Source organism: Prionailurus viverrinus, chromosome A3 (assembly GCF_022837055.1).
Source record: "Prionailurus viverrinus isolate Anna chromosome A3, UM_Priviv_1.0, whole genome shotgun sequence".
Taxonomy (NCBI): domain Eukaryota; kingdom Metazoa; phylum Chordata; class Mammalia; order Carnivora; family Felidae; genus Prionailurus; species Prionailurus viverrinus.
The window spans coordinates 116,249,691-116,269,295 of record NC_062563.1 but is presented as its reverse complement, the minus strand read 5'-3'; the positions used below and the strand labels follow the sequence as shown (position 1 = coordinate 116,269,295).

Below are 19,605 nucleotides of genomic sequence, written 5' to 3'. Positions count from 1 at the left end.
GGCAGAGGTGGCCGCTGGAGACAAGCCTGAGCGTGTGGAGCTGGCGGGGCCACAGACGCACGGAAACCCACATCAGCCGATAGGGAGATGCCTTGCTTCTTGCGCTGGTTGGGCAGTGTGGCATGGGGGAGGGGGCGGGGTTCAGTTGTTCTCACCCTTTTGTGGGATTAAACAATCTGCCACTAGAGACATGTCTGAATTTTCCCCCTTCCTGGATGTGATTTGAGAGGTGGCCATTTCTCAGAAAGATTGATCAGCTATTGTAACGTCGGCGCCCTCCCCACTGGGGTGCTTCTGGGGCCTCCTGGGCTGTGCTGAACCACCCCTCCCAGGGCAGCAAACATTTGGCCCCTCTCAGGACCGGCCTGGCTCTGCCCTGGCAGGACCCCAAGCCTGGAGCTGCTTCCTCTCACAAGGCTACGTGGGCTCCCAGAAAGGACATGGGAGAGGTGTTGAACCCCAAACCCCAGCTTCTTTGCCCTACTTTGGCTTTGGAGTGACACCCCGGGCTTCTGAATTTCAGCTCTGCCTCTTATACCTGTGTGGCCTTGGGCAAGATCCTCAGCTTCCTCATCGGATAGTGGTGGTATTAGTCTCACGAGAAGGTTTAAGGATTGGTGATGAAGGCGCAGAGCTCCTGGCACATGGAATTTTCTCCAAAAGGGGGGGGGGGGTCTTATTCCTGAGCCAGATGGGATTATCTCTGGCAAGCTCTAGCTCGGAAATGCCTCCCATCTAGAAAAGATGCCTAAAGAGGCTGCAAGACAAAAGGGCCAAGGAGTCCCGGAGCCCAGCCTCCAATTATCCAGCTGACAAATAGGAATCAATTCTACCTCTGTTACAGTCATTACAACTTCATCACCCATGAAGCAGATCCACGAGCCCTATTTGATTTTCATTTCAGAAACCAGCTATCAGTAGTGACCTCTCCATGGGGTGCTGGGGCTGCAAGGAGTTTGTGAGCCTGAAGGCCCCCTCCCCCATCAAAGGCCAGGTGGCTCCTCACTTTCTACCTCTGGTCCAGTGGAGGTGATGCTCCTCTCTTGGAGTGCACCAGACCTTGGAGAATTTGTCGGATGTAGGGTCCAGCCTCCTCCCCCCAGGCTACTGAATTGGAAAGTGCAGAGGTAAGCCCAGGAGCCTCCATTCTTACCAGGTCTCCCCATGTCTCTGGTTTGGGGATCTCTGCCTCAGAGCATCCACTGGGCACCTGCCTCCCTAGGGAGAGAGTGCAAGAAGCAATGCCGGAAGTTTATGTGAGTTCACGAAGAGGAGAACAGGATCTTACTGTCCTTTATCCTTTACAGAAGGAGGCACTGTTAGCGTGGTGGAGAAACACAGACTCTGGAGTCACACACACATCAGTTTGAACACCATTTCTATCCCGTATACTAGCTGCTTATCCTTCTCAGCTTACTCCTAGCTTTTCAGTGCCTTCTCAACATTAAAATGGGAATGCTAAAATCTATTTCAAAGAATTGTACGTGAGTTCTTATGAAATCCGTGAGGGACATGCACAACACAGGGCCTGGCACAGAGTAGGTGCTTAACTCCAAACCCAGCTTCTTTGCCCTACTTTGTAACACTGGACCCCGTAAAGGTGTCTCAGCTGGTGCAATGCCATCCCTGGACAGCAGAGGGTGCGAGAGGGACACCGCAAGGCATACGGAACAAGAACTCCCCCTCCTGGCTCCAGGGGGCCTTTTTCTTCCTCCAAAGTGACTGCTGGTGGCATCTGGGTCCCCTCCCCCAGGGTGCTCTCTCCAAGGAGTTTTGCTGGCACCCAGAAGGGGGCCTCCTGCACTCCACTCCAGCCTGCTGGTGCCCCAGTGAACTTCCCCACCACCCAATGGGCTGTAGCCACACTCTGTCCAGCATGGTCTGAATCTCATCCAATTTCTTCGTTCCTTCTTTGGGTAACCTCCCTCAGCCCTAGAGGTGGCAGCTGCTTCCTGCATCTTCTACACCTGTCTTCCTTAGAATCCTCTATTGCCCCTTTTCGTAGTTAACTACCTTTCACTAGCTAATAGTTCTCTGTATTAAATTTTCCCTATTCAAACAGCAGGTGTGATTTTTGTCTCCCGACTAGACCCTGACTCATAGGTAGTAGGTGTTGTACAATGACGATTCACCTGCTCTCCATCTCCAAAAATGTGTTTCCACCTGTACTATTTAACGACCAGGGAAGATTATCACTCACCACATCCCCAACCTGAACCGGTGACTTCCTTTTCCGAGGGATTCCAGAGTGCCACCTCGGTATACCTCCCGGGGATGGTGCAGGGGGAACCGTGAAGAGTAAAGGGAAACAGACTCAGTGATGTCTAGCACTTTTGCAATTTGCATATTGGAAAAACCCAAGGTCTCTTGTGGAGATCACACACCACTCAAAGACTCTACTTTGGGAAAGATTAATAAGCCAAAGACCAAAAATTGGTGATAAGGGACATGGTTCAAGAGGCGGAGATGCCAGCTCTTCCGGTATCAGAAATAAGGTGGGACTCAGGAAAGACCCAACCAAGCTCAACCTCTTTGTCCTCAGCTGTGCCAAAGTAGCGTGAACACCTGGGCCCGGTGGGGGGGTCCTGAAGCCTCTGCACCAAATCCGTTTCTTACTCTTTGTGGTTTGTGGAGTCAGTATATGGAGGAAAGTGTGTTAAAAAGAACCCATCTGCATTGTTCTTTAGGGATATACGAATCCTATGGACCCCACCAATGGGGCAAGATTCTGGCACCCCAAATGGACAAAACCAGGTGAACTGCCCTGACCCCAAAAGAAAGCTCAACAAGGCTTCTTTCTGGCTGGTTCTGTTACTTTCCCCCACCCCAGCGGCTGGCAGTCAGGATGGAGACGTCCTAGGTCTGAAACATCTGCGGTCAATGGACCGGCCGTGTGGTCCTGTCTCGTGGCCGTGTGGAGGTGGGTGTGCGGCAGGACTGGGCATGATCATGTGGGTGGAACCCCAGGGCTCCAGTGGAGAAATCTGTCTGGGCTGTGCCTTTCCAGTAGGGACATCCTGCCCATTGTGTGGGCCTAAGATCCTTGGCTATAAGCCATAAGTCACGGGGTCTGAGAGTCTCAGGGGACAAGGCAGCTGGAAGAAAGACATAAAGGCCAAACTCCTTGTTGGAAGAAACTAAGGGCAGATGGAGAGATAGTTGCAAGACTGAGACTATAACCCAGGGCCCTTTACTCACGCCGGGGGTTACTATTTAGCGGTGGGGAGTAGGGTGTTTGGCAAGCGCTGAGTGGCAGACCTGGGCTGTGACTAGTGGAGATGGCCACTAGGTGTCACTGTCCCACCAGCATCAGCGGCCCCACTGGGGCCCGGATTCCACCTCCCAGGGGAATACCAATGCTAATGGCCAACCGTGGAGTAAAGGGGCTTTTGAATTTGGTCACAAACATTGTTGAGGAGCAGTGACTCCCAGGCCGAGGGAAGAGAGCACTGTTCAATTTGTTTCTCCAGAGAGTGGGTCCCAGTAAGAGCTGTCGCTGCCACAGCCTCCTTTTTCCTGGCTAATAGCTGCCCCTTAATGATGATTATGGATTAGAATCATTAGGACCCGGCTCCTTTGAGTTTGTGATGTGGAAGGGACCTTAGAGAACTCCAACTTCAGCCTCTTCGTTTTAGAGAAGGAGGCCCAGAGAGAGAAGGCCTGAAACACATACAGATGGCTGGAGGCAGAACCGGGACTTGAGCCTTACACTCCAGAGTCCTTGTCCAGTGCTCTGTCTGCTCCACCATGCTCCCTTTCTTTGCATATTTTCACTCGTTTGTTCTCGTTAGCATGCAATGAGCAACTACTATATTCTGTTTTCTTTTTCTTGTGGCAGAACCAAATTGGATACTCTTAAAGATGTAAGATATCAGTGACCAAAGCAGGATGGCCCAGATGGGAATCAATTTCTTTTCCCTTGGTCCAGAGTATTTGCCAACATCATCGACTCTTTATGCAAAACACGGCAGAAAGGAGACCAGAATCGGAGGCAGACAGGTGATGGGACAATTCCACGGATGTCGCAGCTCAGATGGTGCATGCTCCGGGTGGGTAGGCTGGAGGTGCTCCTTGAGAGGGAAGGGGCCTTTGGAAGGTGGATGCTTCGAAGCTGCAACAACTGTGGCAGCCAGGGGGCAGTGTTTTATTACATCCTGCGTGGTCGCCGAGTGTTATTTTTCCCAGTGCTGAAGAAAGTAAATCTTTTAGGGGAATAGGGGGGTGTTCACAATAAGAGTCTAAGCGTGGAAAAGAGAAAGATATATCGTCTGGACTTGAAATGATCTCTCAAAGTCAGTGATTTCATCGTTCTGCCTGTCTCTGCTCTCACTCCAGCAGCTATATAATTGGCATAGCTGTAAAGCTGGAGAATTATGTCCTTGAGTCCAACCCCCTTTCCTTCAGCTCTTCTCCCGTGGTCCAGAGTTGTTCATAACCCTAGGAACTCTCTGAGGGCTTTGGGCGGTCTCAGAAAGAATGGTCTAGAATCTTGTTAGAGATGCCCCAGCCTGTGGGGCCTCAAGCCAGTCCCCCTGCCTCTCCTCTGTCCTCCGCCAGGCTGCAAAGTCAGGCCCAATCACCCGTTCTGCATCTGCCTTCTCAGACACAGCCATCACCTGCTTTGCGGCAGCCCAGGGCTGCTGTACTTGCCATTGACCATTCCACAGGGATATTAAGCACTTTTGGCTTGGCTTGGGGGATGGTTAATCAACAACCTTGTCAGAGTGATGGATTCTTCTAGGATTATTGCTTAATTAGCTTGTTTGAAGGGAAAAATAAAGCAGGACATCAGTCGTCTGGGGAGCTGGGAGAAGGGGGAGAAGGCAGCTGGGAGCGGGGAGGAAGGATTCCTGGAGATCCACCCGACAGCAGCGGAGTGTGGCTGGGGCAGTGTAGGTGGAAGGTGTTAAGCTGGGATTCATGGGGCATCTCAGGCCACCCTGGCTGCATCACTCAGTGGAGTCACAAAAGCAGTGACATCTGAAATGTCACCCAAGGACTACAGGCATCACTGGGGGAGCTTTAAATAAAAGCGGATTCCCAGGCCTAGCCCTAGACTTTCTGGATCAGAATCTTGGAAGCTTTTTGTAATGTTATCCCCAGTGATTTTGATGAGCAATGACGTTTGAGGGTTACAGGCCCAATATCGGTGTCGGGCAAGTCAACATTTTTGCTGGTAGTGGGTCTCCGATGACAGGGAGCCATCACCCACACCCCCATCCACACCCATGGTCCGTCTTCTTCTTTCCGTGATCTTCTGATCTGTCTTGTCCTCTGCCCCTCCCATCTTACTCGTCTGTCTCTCTTGTTCCCTTCCCAGGCCTCGTTTGTCTGCCCCACTGGAATCTTCCCTCTTCTCCTGGCTCTCCATATCATCTGCTTGTCTTTCCTTCGCTTGCCCTGTTTCTCTCTTTTCTGCTGGCACCTGACACTCCTTACATCCCCTTCTATATCCTCTCCTGTCTGGAAACCTGAGAACAGCCTTGCCAGGAGAGTTCCCGCCAATTGTAATGGGGTGGCAACTTCTTCCCTGGGCCTCAAGGATCTCATCTATAAAATAGCAAGGAGAGCCTGGCCTCCCTGCTTCCCTCATGGAGTGGCTGCCGCTGTAGAGCTTCTGAGAGTCTGGGGGTCAGGAGGCAGGTGAGGCCTCATCATTTTTTCCTTGAGGTCCCTCACCCCTCCCCACCCTCTGCCTGGCACCGGCTGTGTTCCTTGCCCTCTGCCTCACTCCCAGGGACAACATAGCCTGTTCCAGGAACCACAGGTGAAGGCTGGCAGAGCCAGAGTGTCTCCAGTCCTGCTTTGGGGGATTTTCTTGACCTTGGCTGAAGGGTGAGGGGAACCCTGGGAAGGTACAGCCTGGGATTAAGATGCCTAGTCTGTCCTGTGCCAGGGCTAAGGATCAAGGCCCTTCCCTCCTATGGGGACATGAGGACAAAGTCTCCCCCCACCCCCACCTTCCAAGCAGAGAAGCCAGGCGCGCCCACAAGGCCCATGCAGAGCATCCCTAGGCCCTCGGCCTCCAGCACCTGTGTGGCTGTGAGAGTCAGCTTTTCAACTAATCAGCTGAGTAAACTCTGCCGTATATCCTGTTAGTTTAAAGAGAAAATGAGACTGGTTCTTGAGCAAAGCCCTGTGAGGGAGAAAACTACTATTTTGTGGACACCCATCCAGTGGGGCAGAGGCAGCATGGCCACGCTGGGCTGCTCACCGCAACCCTAGGTCTGCAAAATTCCTTCCTTCTTGTCTCCCAGGGCCTCAGAAGACCCAGAAGAAGTCTGGAGTGACATGTAGTTGGGGCAGCAAAATGTGCAGGTGTGTTGGTTTTCCACCTGGACATTCAGGTGAAGTCCTGCAGGAGGTGGGCTCATTCATTCTTCTGGTCTCCAGCTCCCCATCCTCCCCCCCTTTTTTAAAGCAGAGTCTGTGTTGATCTGTTGGTACCAGTGTTTCACATGCAGAAAATCTTATGTAAGAGAGCAGTCTGACAGCCCAGCAGTCTGAGTCTTTAGGCATTATCTCTACCTCCTAAGTCCATGCTGATAACTGTGGCCAACTATCCTGACTAAGCATAGGGCCTGGAGGCGAAATGACCTGGTCTGAGGTTAGCTGTGTGGCTGTCTCTGCTGTACTACTGACATGATCATGAGCACTTTGCAACAGCCCCTGTAGGGTACAGCTTAGGTGGCTGTGCTTGTTCCTCATTCCAGGATGCATCCACTTCCAAATGCTGACTTTGTTCCTGAACATGGGCGTTTGCAATGGCGTATCCCTGCCTCGTTCCATCTGCCTTGGATGTTGTCTGTTCAGAAAGGTTACAACTCAGGAAGATCTCCACCCCCCTGTCCTCTTGAGTTCTATTTGTAAGGACTCTCCCACTGGGGCATGCTTCCAGGAGTGCTTTCTCAAACTACAAATTCTCCTGAGTGGGGTATGGCCTTGTCACTCTCTGGAAACTCTTCTATGTTGTAATGGGCCATGATGTTTGGGAGACACCTTCATGGATGAAGAGGGAGGTAGGTACCTGCCTTGGTGGCTGGATTTCTCTTTCCCCATTTTTTTTAAATCCATAATTATGATTCTACTTCTCACAGAGTCCAAGACCTTTGTAGAAACTGTGTTTTGTTTTGCCATTTGGCTGTGAAACAATCGGGATTCAGACAGTGGAAGTATGGTCATTCTGCGACATCCAGCAGACTTCTCCCTTATCACCCTCTGGACCCATGGGTGGGAAGACTGGCTCACTCTGGCTTTTCCTGGAAATGTATTGGACTGGAGGGAGGGGGCTGAGATGCCTCTTCCTCCCTTCTTTCCCACAGTGGAATGTCTCCTGCTTCATCTTCCAGAGCGTCCCAGGCTGGAGTCCCGAAGTATCCAGAGGACCTGCTCTGTGACCTTGGGCTTACTAGAACCTGACCCAGCTGAGGCCCTGGCCCAGGCTCCTCGGAGGCAGCTTTGACTATGTTTCAGGGAAGGGCAGGTTTCAGTGTGTCACCACCACAGAGGCAGCGCCACCTCTTCCAATGAGAGCCAGGTTCTTGAGTGACTAATGGGAGCTTGTCCTAGAGAAAGACATGGACGCTCAAATGCAGAAGGCTAGGGGAGAGTAAAGAAGCTTTATCTTCCTTTCAGTGACCACAGATGCCTGGGCCTGTTCCCACAGATACTGTTTGGGACCACCCGACAATAGCGGAGAACCTGTACCACCTGCTGGTGAGGCTGGACCAGTTCCATTACACCCATGGCTCCCCAGTGGATGGGAATGTCTCCACCTCATTCTCCGAAATTCCTTGGAGGCCCCCTACCCACTTACTCTGCCCTTAGTCCAAACTGCAGCCCACTGGGCACCTGAGTGCCTGTGGCAGAGTGGAGGGAAAGGTGGGGAGATACTCTTCTGACTCCCTGGACGGGTTGGAAGGGCTGAGACCAGAAGCAGCTAGAATAAAAACAGCTCTGTCCTCTGTTCCAGCAGGATGCTGGTCTGATGGCTGTGGATTCTGGTACAAAAGTGACTTTTCTCAAGTGCCCATCTCTTGGATGAAAGAGTTCTTGCATGGACATTTTTTTTTTCCTACAGCTATAATCATCTAACTTTCCTGCCCATGTGGTAAAGAAGAAGCCTTGATTCTTCTTTTCTATCTCCTTCCTTTTCTCTTGAGTCTTAAATTCTTGTCTCTCAGTCTAGTTACTAGGTTGCTTATTTATTTTTTTCATACAAGTCTAGCCTAATGTACAGTTTAAAAATCCAAATAGTATAACAAGGCATGAAGGAAAAACAGCAGTCCCCTGTCCCATTTGTGTCCTAAATTCCTCTCTGCAGACTCTTTCTTCTGATGCCTACCTCCATATTTCTAAGTGATATGCCTGCACAGTTATCCCTGGAATTGTCAGTGTTAAATGCCACTGACTGCTTACACTGGAAGATTGGGCTGGCATGCTTCTAACCTATTCCATACCTGCTTTTCTCCATTCGATTCCCAATATATTTATGTCACTTTTTGTTAAATCAATGTTCAATTTTTATTTTAATTATGGATGTACTGTTCACTGCTGACTGAAAAAAAATCTAGAATCACTTTTCCTTTTTTTCCCTATAATTCTTTGTTCTTCCAGGAGTTAATAATTACCTCATTAAAAAAAAATCTGCTTAATCTATGTCATTAGCCTAACAATTCTTCCAAAACTTTCCAGCAAAATTTAAAAATCCTTCTGAGCACAATTTTATCCATGAATAAGTAATCAGATAAACTCTGATTCCATATTTCCCAAAGATCACCCATCTGGCTCCTTGCTGGTCACTTCCTCTCCCTCTCTGTAGGACTTCCCCAGTCAGTGAAGGGTCGTGTTCTGATTCCCCTGTTTTCTGGATGCCAACTCTTCCTCCTTCTTGCCTTATGTCATTGGAGTACCCAAGTCATTTTTTCCAGCTGGATACAGTTCTCTTTAAGAGCCAGGTGTGGAGGCACCTGGGTGGCTTGGTTGGTTAAGCATCCAATTCTTGATTTTGACTCAGATCATGATCTCACAGTTCGTCATCTCAAGCCCTACATTGGCCTTTGTGCTGACAGCGTGGAGCCTGCTTGGGATTCTCTCTCTCTCTCTCTCTCTCTCTCTCTCTCTCTCTCTCTCCCCGCTCATGCTCTCTCTTTCAAAATAAATAAATCAACTAAAAAAAAAGGCCAGATCTGGAAGGCTGGATACCCCAGGTTCTATAGTCATCTCCAGGTGTATGTTGGCCAAAGCAGGTAAGCAGTTTCACCTTGCTACAGGCAAATCCAGACTTCCACGCCTCAAAAAGAATGTCTTTGGTCTGCAGGATACAGGGGATGGATTTACTAGAATAGGAGAAAAATGTTGTTGGTAAATCAGCAGGATCGGGGCCATTGCCACTCACATTTCACTTTCATGCAGAGTAAGAGAAACTGGCCCCTTGCACAGGACAGTTTACTTCCATGTAGTGGTAAATTGTTACAAATAATAATCTCCTTAGATTAAAGCACTTTGCTACCATATTGAGGGTAAATAAACATGAATGTGGATGACATTAGCTAGACAAACTGTCAGCAGAGTGTGACTACAGTACATTAAAACTCTAGACTTGAAATCAATTACTATCAACGTAGCCTTAATTCTCTAAGCACCATATACCAAAGCATTGAGTTTTCATATTTTTTTAAAGTATGAATTTGATATTTTAAAACAATGTTAACACAAACATTGCCTGCAAGATGATAATGGGGGTACATGCTTTGTTCGAAAGAAAAAGAAATAGATATGATGTGAGGGGAGGAAGAGGAGTTGTCTGATTGCACATTTCTATATCCTAATTTACTAAGTCAGAGCACAGCAGATGGGTTGAAGATGAGAGAGAGAGGGGGGGAGGGTAACAGAAATGTCCCAATGGGAGTACATGCCAGCTTGCCTGGTGGGTCCAAAGAGACTGATGAGGGGGATTTAGTAACCCTAATCCCTGGGAGAAGCTCACTTAGCTCCTCTGACAAGGCCTTCACTTGTTCCAGTGATAGCTTCATTGCCCAGAGGGCCAAATGAACAAGGAGAGGGAATTTTCCTTATGTTGGATGTTGGCCAACAGTTAGAGTCTCTTTGCTAACCTGGGAGTGATGGAAATCCTGGAGGAAAGTAACTTTGACTTCATGGTAACAAACGAAGGGAATGTTGGGCAGAGTCGAAGTGTGCTCTGGACTCAGGAAAGCATATTTCAAATGGGTGAGAGCTCAACAGGTCAGACAATAGCCTTTTATAAAAATATATAGATATAGGTCATGATGTACTGTAGATTATAACAAGATAATGTTAATTATCTACTTTATGGTAGTCCTGATGAGCAAGAAACTAGACAGATAGCTGGGAGTAGGAAGAACTGGGTTGAAGACAACATTTACAAAAGTTGGGACAAGAACAAATAAAGGAAGACACGAACCTGAAAGGGCATTTCTTTCAGTCATTTGGGAAGTTGTTATTGATAGTTTCTGTGTGCCAGACTTTTGCTATGTGCTAAGGAGATAGCAGAAAAAAGACATATCTAAGCTGATAGTCCAGCAGGGAATACAGATATCAAGCAGGTAATTAAAAGTGTGTCGAATAAGCAAACTACAAATAGAGGGGAACTTCCTCAGCTTGACAAATATTTAACATTATTCTTATTGACAAAAGACTAGGTATTTTCTCCCCAAATCAGGAACACCAAGCAGACAAGAGTGTCTGCTTTCTCCATCTTTAGTCAGGGTTGTACTAGAAATTCTAGCCAAGACAATTAGATAAGAAAAATAAAAATGGCATCCAGATTGGGATGGAAGAAATAAAACAACTTGCAGGATTGCAGATGACATGATTTTGTATATATAAAATCCTAAGGAATCCCTTAAAAGCAATTAGAATAAATGAGTTAAGCATGGTGGCAGAATATAAGATCAATATACAAAAATCAATTTTATTTCTATACACTAGCAATGAAAAATCTGAAAATTTAATAATTTGTAATAGCATCAAAAATACAATACTTAGGGGCACCTGGGTGGCTCAGTCGGTTAAGCATCCGACTTCGGCTCAGGTCATGATCTCGCGGTCTGTGAGTTCGAACCCCGCGTTGGGCTCTGTGCTGACCGCTCAGAGCCCGGAACCTGTTTCAGATTCTGTGTCTCCCTCTCTCTCTGACCCTCCCCTGTTCATGCTCTGTCTCTCTCTGTCTCAAAAATAAACGTTAAAAAAAATACAATACTTAGGGGCACCTGGGTGGCTCAGTCAGTTAAGTGCCCAATGTCAGCTCAGGTCATGACCTTGCCATTCATGAGCTCGAGCCCTACATCAGGCTCTGTGCTGACAGTTCAGAACCTGGGGCCCGCTTTGGATTCTGTGTCTCCCTCTCTCTCTCTGCGCCTCCTCCACTTGCACTCTGTCTGTCTCTCTCAAAAATGAATAAACATTAAAAAAAATACAATACTTAGGACTAAATTTAACAAAAGAAGTACAGGACTTTTACAGTGAAAACAACAAAACATTGCTGAAAGAAATTAAAGAAGATCTTAAAAAATGTTCATAGATCATGTTCCTGTTCATGAATCAAAAAGCTTTATATTGTGAAGTTGGCAATACTCCCCAAACTGATCTACAGATTTATTCAATTGCTATCAAAATCCCAGCTGCCTTTATTTTTTCTGACGAATTTGTCAGGCTGATGCTACAATTCATATGTAAACACAAGGACCCCAGAATTACTGAAGCGATGTTGAAAAAGAAAACAAAGTTAGCTTTCTGATTTCAAAAGTTACCATAAAACTATAGCAATCAACACAGTGTGGAACTGGCATAAGGACATATAGATCACTGGGACAGAACTGAAAGTTCAGAAATAGATCCTTACATTATGATAAATTGACTTTTGAAAAGAGTGCCAAGATAATAAAATGGGGCAAAGAATAGTCTCTTCAACAAGTGGTCCTGGGGCAATTGGATATACACTTGCAAAAGAATGAGCTTGGACTCCTACATCACCAAAATTATCTCAGAATGGATCGAAGACCTAAATGTAAAAGCTAAACTATACAACTTGTAGGAGAAAAATATAGGAGTAAATATTCATGGTCTTAGATGAGGCAATGATTTCTTGTATACAACACCAAAAGTTTAAGTGACACACACAAAAGGTAGGTAAGCTGGGCTTCACTGAAATTAAAAACTTGTGTTCTATAAATGATATAGCCAAGAAACTTAATAGACAACCTGTAGAATGGAAAGAAATGTTTGCAAATCACATATGTGATAAGGGACTTGTAGCTAAGATTATAAATTCTTACAAGGGGGCCACAAAAAGTTAAATAAACCAATTTAAAAACGAACAAAGGATCTAAACAGACATTTCTCCAAAGAGGGTATACAAATGGGCAGTGAGCACTGAAAAGATTCTCATCACGAGCAGTCAAGGAACTGCAAACCAAAACCACAATGAGGTTATCACTTCACACTCTCTAGGATGGCTCTAATAAATATGACAGACAATAGTAACAGTGTTGACAAGGAGGTGGAGAAGTCGGATCTCTCATTCCCTGCTGGTGGGAATGTAAATGGTGCAGTGGCTTTGGAAAGCAGTCCCTGAAAATGCAACATATAGAGTGACCATGTGACCCAGCAATTCCACTCCTAGGTACGCACACAAGCGAAATGAAAACATACATCCGTGCAAAGACTTGCATACAAACATTCATAGCAGAATTATCCACAACAGCCAGGAAGTAGAAACAACCTAAATGTCCATCAACTAATGAATGGATGAATAAAATATGGTGTATTTACAAAATGAAATCTTATTTGGCACCAAAAAGGAATGAAGGCTTGATACATACTGTCACATGAATGAAAGAAATCATTACATGACCACAGTTGCATGACTCCAATTATGTGAACTGTCCAGAATAGGCAAACCTATAGATTCAGAAAGCAGATTAGTGGTTTCCCAGGACTGGAGGAGTGGGGCAAAAATAGCAAGTGACTGCTAATGGGCATGAGGTTTCCTTTTGGGGTGACAAAAATATGTTCTAAAATTATATTGTGGCGATGGTTGCATAGCTCTGTGACTATACTGAAAATCACTGGACTCTGTATCTTAAATAGATAAACTATATGGTGTGTAAGTTATATTTCAGTAAGGCTCTAATAAAAGTAAGGAGTGGGAAACAACAACAATAAAGGGTTTGTTATGATTAAGGAAGTGTGATAGTGAGTAATATGAGAATCCAATGGGGTTAAGACACAAAAGGATCAGGAGTTATGTAACCCCAGGGCGGAGTAGACATTAGGGGCAAAGGGTGTGAGGTTGACAAAAAAAATGAAATATCGGAGGAGACAAAGGTAATGCTGGTCTGATGGGAGGAGAATGAAGGAAGGAGGAGCGACAAAAGGTATGGTTAGATAGGTGGGCAGGGGTCAGATGATGCAGGCCATGTTCATGACTGTAGACTTTTCCTAAATAGCAACAGCAATCGGAAGACATTGAAGTGTTTCAACCTGGAGAGTGCAATGATCGGATGCACATTTTATTTTTATTTAGTATTATTATATTCTTAGTTTTAAAAAGAGAAGGAGAACCAGCAGGAGAACCAGAGAGAGAGAGAGAGAAAACCCTAAGCAGGGTCCATGCGCAGCATGAAGCCCAGTGTGGGACTAAATCCCACAACCCTGGGATCATGACCTGAGCCAAAATCAAGAGTCAGACACTTAACTGACTAAGCCACCCAAATGCCCGTGGATGTGCATTTTAAAAAGTGGGCCTAGACTGCAGGAAATTGACTTGAGGGGAGTACGTGGGTATAGGAAAATCAGAGGGAGCCGAGGCAAAAGTCAGGGCGAGAGATGATGTCTGAAAAATCCAAATGGAACAGTTTGAGGGAAAGTGGGAGGTGAGGATGCGGAGACATTTTGTATGAAGTTTGGTTGTACAGGGAGGAGAGAAATGGAGTTGTAGCTGGAAGGGAATATGAGATGGAGAAAGTTTAAAAGATAAGCATGTTTCAGTGGGAATTGGAAGACTCCAGAAGAGAGAGTTAGTATTCAGAATATGGAGGAGAGAATTCATTCAATCAGGCCCTTGTGAAGGGGGAAGTTAATGAGATCCAGAACATCCTCAGAGGCATATGCCCTCTAGCATAACAGGAGAAAAGTGGGAAATGGTGACAGATGAAAGTAAGTTTGTGGATTTGGAGGCAGAACTTCTTCATCCTCCTACCTCCAATCCTGCACAGCAACCCAGGAGCCAAGAGTGAGTAGATATACTTTAAGAATATGACATCAGAGGGCAGTGATTAATGAGGAAAATGGGAACACTCTCAGGGATGATGATAAGTGTTAATGAAAGAGATTGAAACACACATAACCATGTATCTTATACTTCCTTCTTACATAATGTTCAGAACAGGAAGTGTAGAAAAAAGTTAAGAGGGAATTGGGATCCTGTACAGGAGAAAGGATAATGAGAACTGTCCAGTTATTTCAAAAGTTCAAGCGTTAGGTCCTGCAAGCTGAATTAGCTTAAAGACAATTGAAGAATCATTCCTGACGTTAGAAATCATGCAGATTGGAATAGGAATCAGGCAGATTGGAAATGGGAAATATTCAAATGTCCTATTTTTAAAAAGGAATGAAAGGGGAAGTCAAGAAAATGCAGGTGAATCTAATTAACTTTGATCTCTGCAATGTTTGTTAACTTGTACTCATTAAGCAGCACCACGAGTTCATCAGGAAATATTTATGCTAAAATATTAAATATTATTTTTTTATGGAGACAGGATCTGCCTCTTGACTTTAAGGTGCACAATTGGGAGATTAAACAAAAGCTGTTTACAAAAATAATAGGGACCCCAAAGGTGCTGATCACAAGACCTCTACATAGCAGAATTGTGTATTTCAAAGGGACACTGGCATTTAGAAAATGGTCACCAATAGGTATCAGATAAGAATCAACAGGGATGAGTAAGGAGAGACCTCAGTGAGGCAGCAGAGCTATCTTCAAGTATAAGAAGTTCTTGCATGTTCAGTCTTTTTTTCTATGGTGGTCCAGAATAGAACTTGAAGCATGGGTGGAAAGTTCCAGAGAAGTAGACTGTTGTCCCTCGATAAAGAATACCTAAAACCTGGAGCTGTCCAACGATGGGGAGCACAAAATGTTGAGCACCCCAGTCCTGGAAGATTCTAGCAGGCTGTTGGGGCTACAGTAGGGTGGGGTGTGGACTATGTGACTCTAGGGCCTGTTCCTTGAAAATAAACATGTAGAAGAAACGTGACACGGGCATTAATTTTTTAGCACACTCATGCTAGAAATATAGATGCTGATGCCTACAGATATCTGAATAGCTGCATAGCGAGGCAGTGGTAGATCTCGGGCTAAACCCAACTCTCAACTCCCCAAGTCTGATCATTTCTATTGCTTCACACATTAGCCTTTCCTGTGATGAGTGATTGCCATTTCTCTTTGGAATTTCAAACGAAGAATTCCAGAATGAAACTGGACCACTATTATACACCACACACAAAAGCCAACTAAAAATGGATTAAAGACTTGAATATAAGACCTGAAACTACAAAACTCCTGGAAGAAAACATCAGGGGTGAACTCCTTGACATGAATCTTGGCAATGGCTTTTTGGATTTGACACCAAAATCAAAATCAACAAAAGCAAAGATAATCAGGTAGCACTACAGTATACCAGAAAGCTTCTGCACAGGCAAAGAAAACCATCCACAAAATGAAAAGGCAACCTGCCAAATGGGAGACAATATTTGCAAATCATATATCCAATAAGGGGTTAATATCCAAAATATACAAAAAACTCATACAACCCAACAGACAAAAAAACAATAATCCAATTAAAAGTGAGCAGAGAGGATCTGAATAGACATTATTCCAAAGAAGACATAAAAATGGCTAACTTGAACAGGTGTGGAACATCATTAGTCATCAGGGAAGTGCAAATCCAAACCACAATGAGAGATCACCTCACACCTGTTAGAATGGCTATTACAGAAAAGACAAGAGCTAACATGTGTTTGTGAGGATGTGGAGAAAATGAAACCCTTGTGCACTGTTGGTGGGAATGTAAATTGGTGCAGCCACTGTGGAACACAGTATGGAGTTTTCCCCCCAAAATTTACAACAGAACTATCATATCATCCAGCAACTGCTTTGGGGTATTTATCTGAAGGAAACAAAAACACTAACTCAAAAAGATATTTGCACCCCATGTTCACTACAGCATTATTTGTAACAGCCAAGACATGGAAACAACCTAAGTGTCCCAACAATAGATGGATGGATAAAGAAAAGGTGTTTTATATACAAAGGAATATTCGTCATGGAAAAGAAGGAAATCCTGCCATCTGTGACAACATGGATGGACCTTGAGGGCATTATGCTAAGTGAAATAAGTCAGAGAAAGACAAATACTGTATGATCTTACTTATATGTGGAATCTAGAAACAAAAATCATGGGCACAGAGATTGATGGTTGCCAGAAGTGAGGGTGGGGGGCAAAAGGATGAAGGTGATCCAAAGGTACAAAGTTCCAGTTATAAGACAAAGAAGTCCTGGGGATGTAATATACAGCATGTGACTACAGTTAACAACACTGTATTGCGTGTGTATTTGAAAGTTGCTAACAGCGTAAATTGTAAAAGTTTTCCTCGCAAGGAAAAAGAGTTGTAACTATGTGTAGCGATGGATGTTAATTAAACCTGTTGTGGTAATCACTTCATAATATATACATATATGAAATCATTATATTGCACACCTAAAACTAATACATTGTTAAATGTCAATTATATCTCAATAAAAAATAAATTAACAAATAAGAATTCTAAATCCCTCACTCATGACTTTCAGGCCACATGCTTTCATGAATGTCCACTGCTTGTTCCATGCATAGCTTGAGTGAAACCTGCAGCATTAGCCTTGAAATTCAGGGGTGCTGTTCAGTTGAGCCCTGACCCACACAAATAAGGGCTCTGTAATCTCTGGGGAGGTTGTTCCCAACCTGGGTACAGTTCCTGCAGGAAAAGAGGAACTGTGCTCCTAGAAGGAAATTATTCTAAAGCTGCCACGTCTTACCTGGACTCTGGGGTCTGCTTTACTCCTTGCTTCAATTGTACATGACCAGGTTCATCCACTGAGAAATAAGCATCATTGTTATGACATACCTTTACATTTGTCAGCTTAATACAGAGTAGGGCAAATGGTACCCTTCCCTCTTGAAAGATCTCAGTCTAGTCTCATCAAACTTTTCCAGCTAATTTGAACCCCTTAAGAGACCTCAACCTGCCCATAACAGCATATATTTTGCTACTCTCTGAGTAGCTAAGCAGTGAGAGGGATAGCGGAGGTTGGCCAGCTGGCTGGGCCAGGAGGCTCTTTCTAAAGCTCAATGGGAGTGAGTTTAATGTACAGTGAGCTCAGCAGGTGTTCTTAAGTTCCCTCTTGGATTTATGACTCCCACATAATCCTCTGCTTTATTAAGCTATTGGGAAAAAAATAAAACCTGTCTGCCAAGATCCTAAAGCAGCCTTGGCAGCCAGTAATATATAAAGGCAGTAATTGGAGGTGGGGGGTGGGTGGGGTGGCAGCTTGGCTGGCCTTGGACAGACTATCCAATATCCGCAGGGAGAAAAATGCCCCCTGGAATCAGGAAAGGGGGGGTGGCCTGGGGCTGTGCCCTGTATCTGGGAGGGGAATGTACCTCACCTCCATTTTTGTCAGGTAGAGTCCTTTTCCATCATTGGAGAGGTTCTGGAAAGTCTCTAAAGAGGAGGAGAGGAATCAAGACAGGCCAAGGGAGAGAAAAGCAAATATGGTGATTCCGCATACTCTTTCACTCTCCACAGTATGCCTGGCCTCCCTCCTGGTCTCTTCCCAGCAAACCTCACTCTGTGGGACAGCCCAGGGCTCATCTCTTCAGAAAAGCTCTCTGTCACTGCTTTGGCCCATATGCACCTCTCCCTCTTCTAGTGCCCTTGCACTTTGCACTCTTCTACACACGGCCAAGGGGATGTGTGGGCCCATCTTATAAAGTACTCCACATGCAAAGTTTGGGGAATCTCCCTTGTCCAACTGAGAATTCTCTGAAGGCTTATGCCTCAGCCTTCTCTTCTGTACTCCCAGAGCTCTGTTCCCTCAGTCTTTATTAACCACCCAGCTCAGAGATGGGGGGTTTACACAGGTGCTCATGCCAGGGATGGTGAGGATTAGGATGAGGCCAGACCCCATTTCTACCCCAACCACAAGTCTCGAGCTATAGTATGGCTTGGAATTTCACATAGGATTTCATTATAAAAAAGGAGTATGTTGCTAAAGTGTCCAAATGTTTGACCCACATAGTCGAATTTCTAGAGCCTTGGGAATGCCTTCCTGCCCCCACTTATCCACTTGTGTGTGAATTCCTTCAGCAGAGACCCCAGTCATTCATCACAAGACTACAGAGTAGGTTTAAACCGTAAACACCACAGAGAAGAGACACAGTGATTAAATGAACTTCCCGAAAGAGGCACTAAATAGGGTGATGAAGAAATGAGAGACCTAAGACAGAGGAATGTACTGGACAGAACGGGTAAGGATGCAGGGTACCCAAGCTGATTACACCGTTCCACAGGCTAATGTTGTTTCTGCCTCTGGGAGCAAGGGCTCCTCACACAAGATGCCAACCACCCCACTACGGAGGCCTTCCCTGGGCCTGGAGCAGGAGGGCATTCCTGGTCCTCTCCTGTGTTTTTTTGGTCATTGTGAAGGTCTCCAGGATGTCCCCCAGGTGACACTTACTTGCCATGGCTTCAAGTCGCAACAGGAAGCAGACCAGGCTGGGGAAGCTGACCCTGCCACTGTGATCACTGTACCGGAGGGTCATGAGATCCAGAAGCTCGTTGCTGACGGTGGTCCCTGCAAGGAAGTCTGGGCCATGGGGTGGGGCTAGTGAGCGGGAGGAGGCTGGAGCAGGTCTGGTCTTCTGACGTGTAAAGTCTGAAAAACCTGCTCAGAATGGTGGCCTTCTACCACTGTTTCCTACTCAGCCTGGCTCAGGGGTCAGTTCACTCCACTTTGTACTTTTTTTAAAAAAAATGTTTATTTATTTTTGAGAGTGAGAGACAAAGCATGAGTGAGGAGAAGCAGAGAGAGAGAGGGAGACACAGTATTTGAAGCAGGTTCTAGGCTCTGAGTTGTCAGCACAGAGCCCAACGTTGGGCTTGAACTCATGAACCATGAGATCATGACCTGAGCCAAAGTCAGACACTCAACCGACTGAGCCATCCAGGGGCCCCATTCCACTTTGTATTTTTATGGTTCTATGGTTGCTTCCTTCTTGTTGGTTGCTGGGCCCCAGTGATATTTTTATGGAGTTTGGCCAGTTACCAACTCAAGATACTCAAGACACTGACTGTGCTGGGGACAATCATCTGCTAATTCCCATGTGAAATGGGAGCTTCCAGGACACCCAGAGTTTGCTCCCAGCCCTGCCTCTGTCAGGTCTCTCTCTGTTGGTGACTTTATAAAACAACCTTGTTCCCCAACCCCATGACTGTGTGTGGGTCTTACAGGTGGGTGCTGCTAGT

At 45.8% G+C, this 19,605-nt stretch overlaps 1 protein-coding gene across 7 annotated transcripts in view; it reads right to left on the bottom strand.

Annotated features, from left to right (window-relative positions):
* Window positions 1–7,792: 7,792 nt before the first annotated feature.
* The window catches only part of CAPN13 (calpain 13), an 81,628-nt gene continuing 69,815 nt past the window's right edge, over window positions 7,793–19,605 (bottom strand). For 5 of the 7 annotated variants that reach the window (XM_047851976.1, XM_047851975.1, XM_047851973.1 and 2 more), the window contains 4 exons: window positions 18,818–18,946; window positions 17,747–17,802; window positions 17,117–17,174; window positions 7,793–9,338 (listed from right to left, as the gene is read on the bottom strand). In XM_047851976.1, coding sequence (XP_047707932.1) covers window positions 17,148–17,174; window positions 17,747–17,802; window positions 18,818–18,946 — 212 coding nt within the window. In that variant the 3' untranslated portion in view covers window positions 7,793–9,338; window positions 17,117–17,147. Of the gene's footprint in view, window positions 9,339–17,116; window positions 17,175–17,746; window positions 17,833–18,817; window positions 18,947–19,605 lie in introns of those variants that run through there. The other 2 variants (XM_047851974.1, XR_007150772.1) reach the window with 2 other exon arrangements.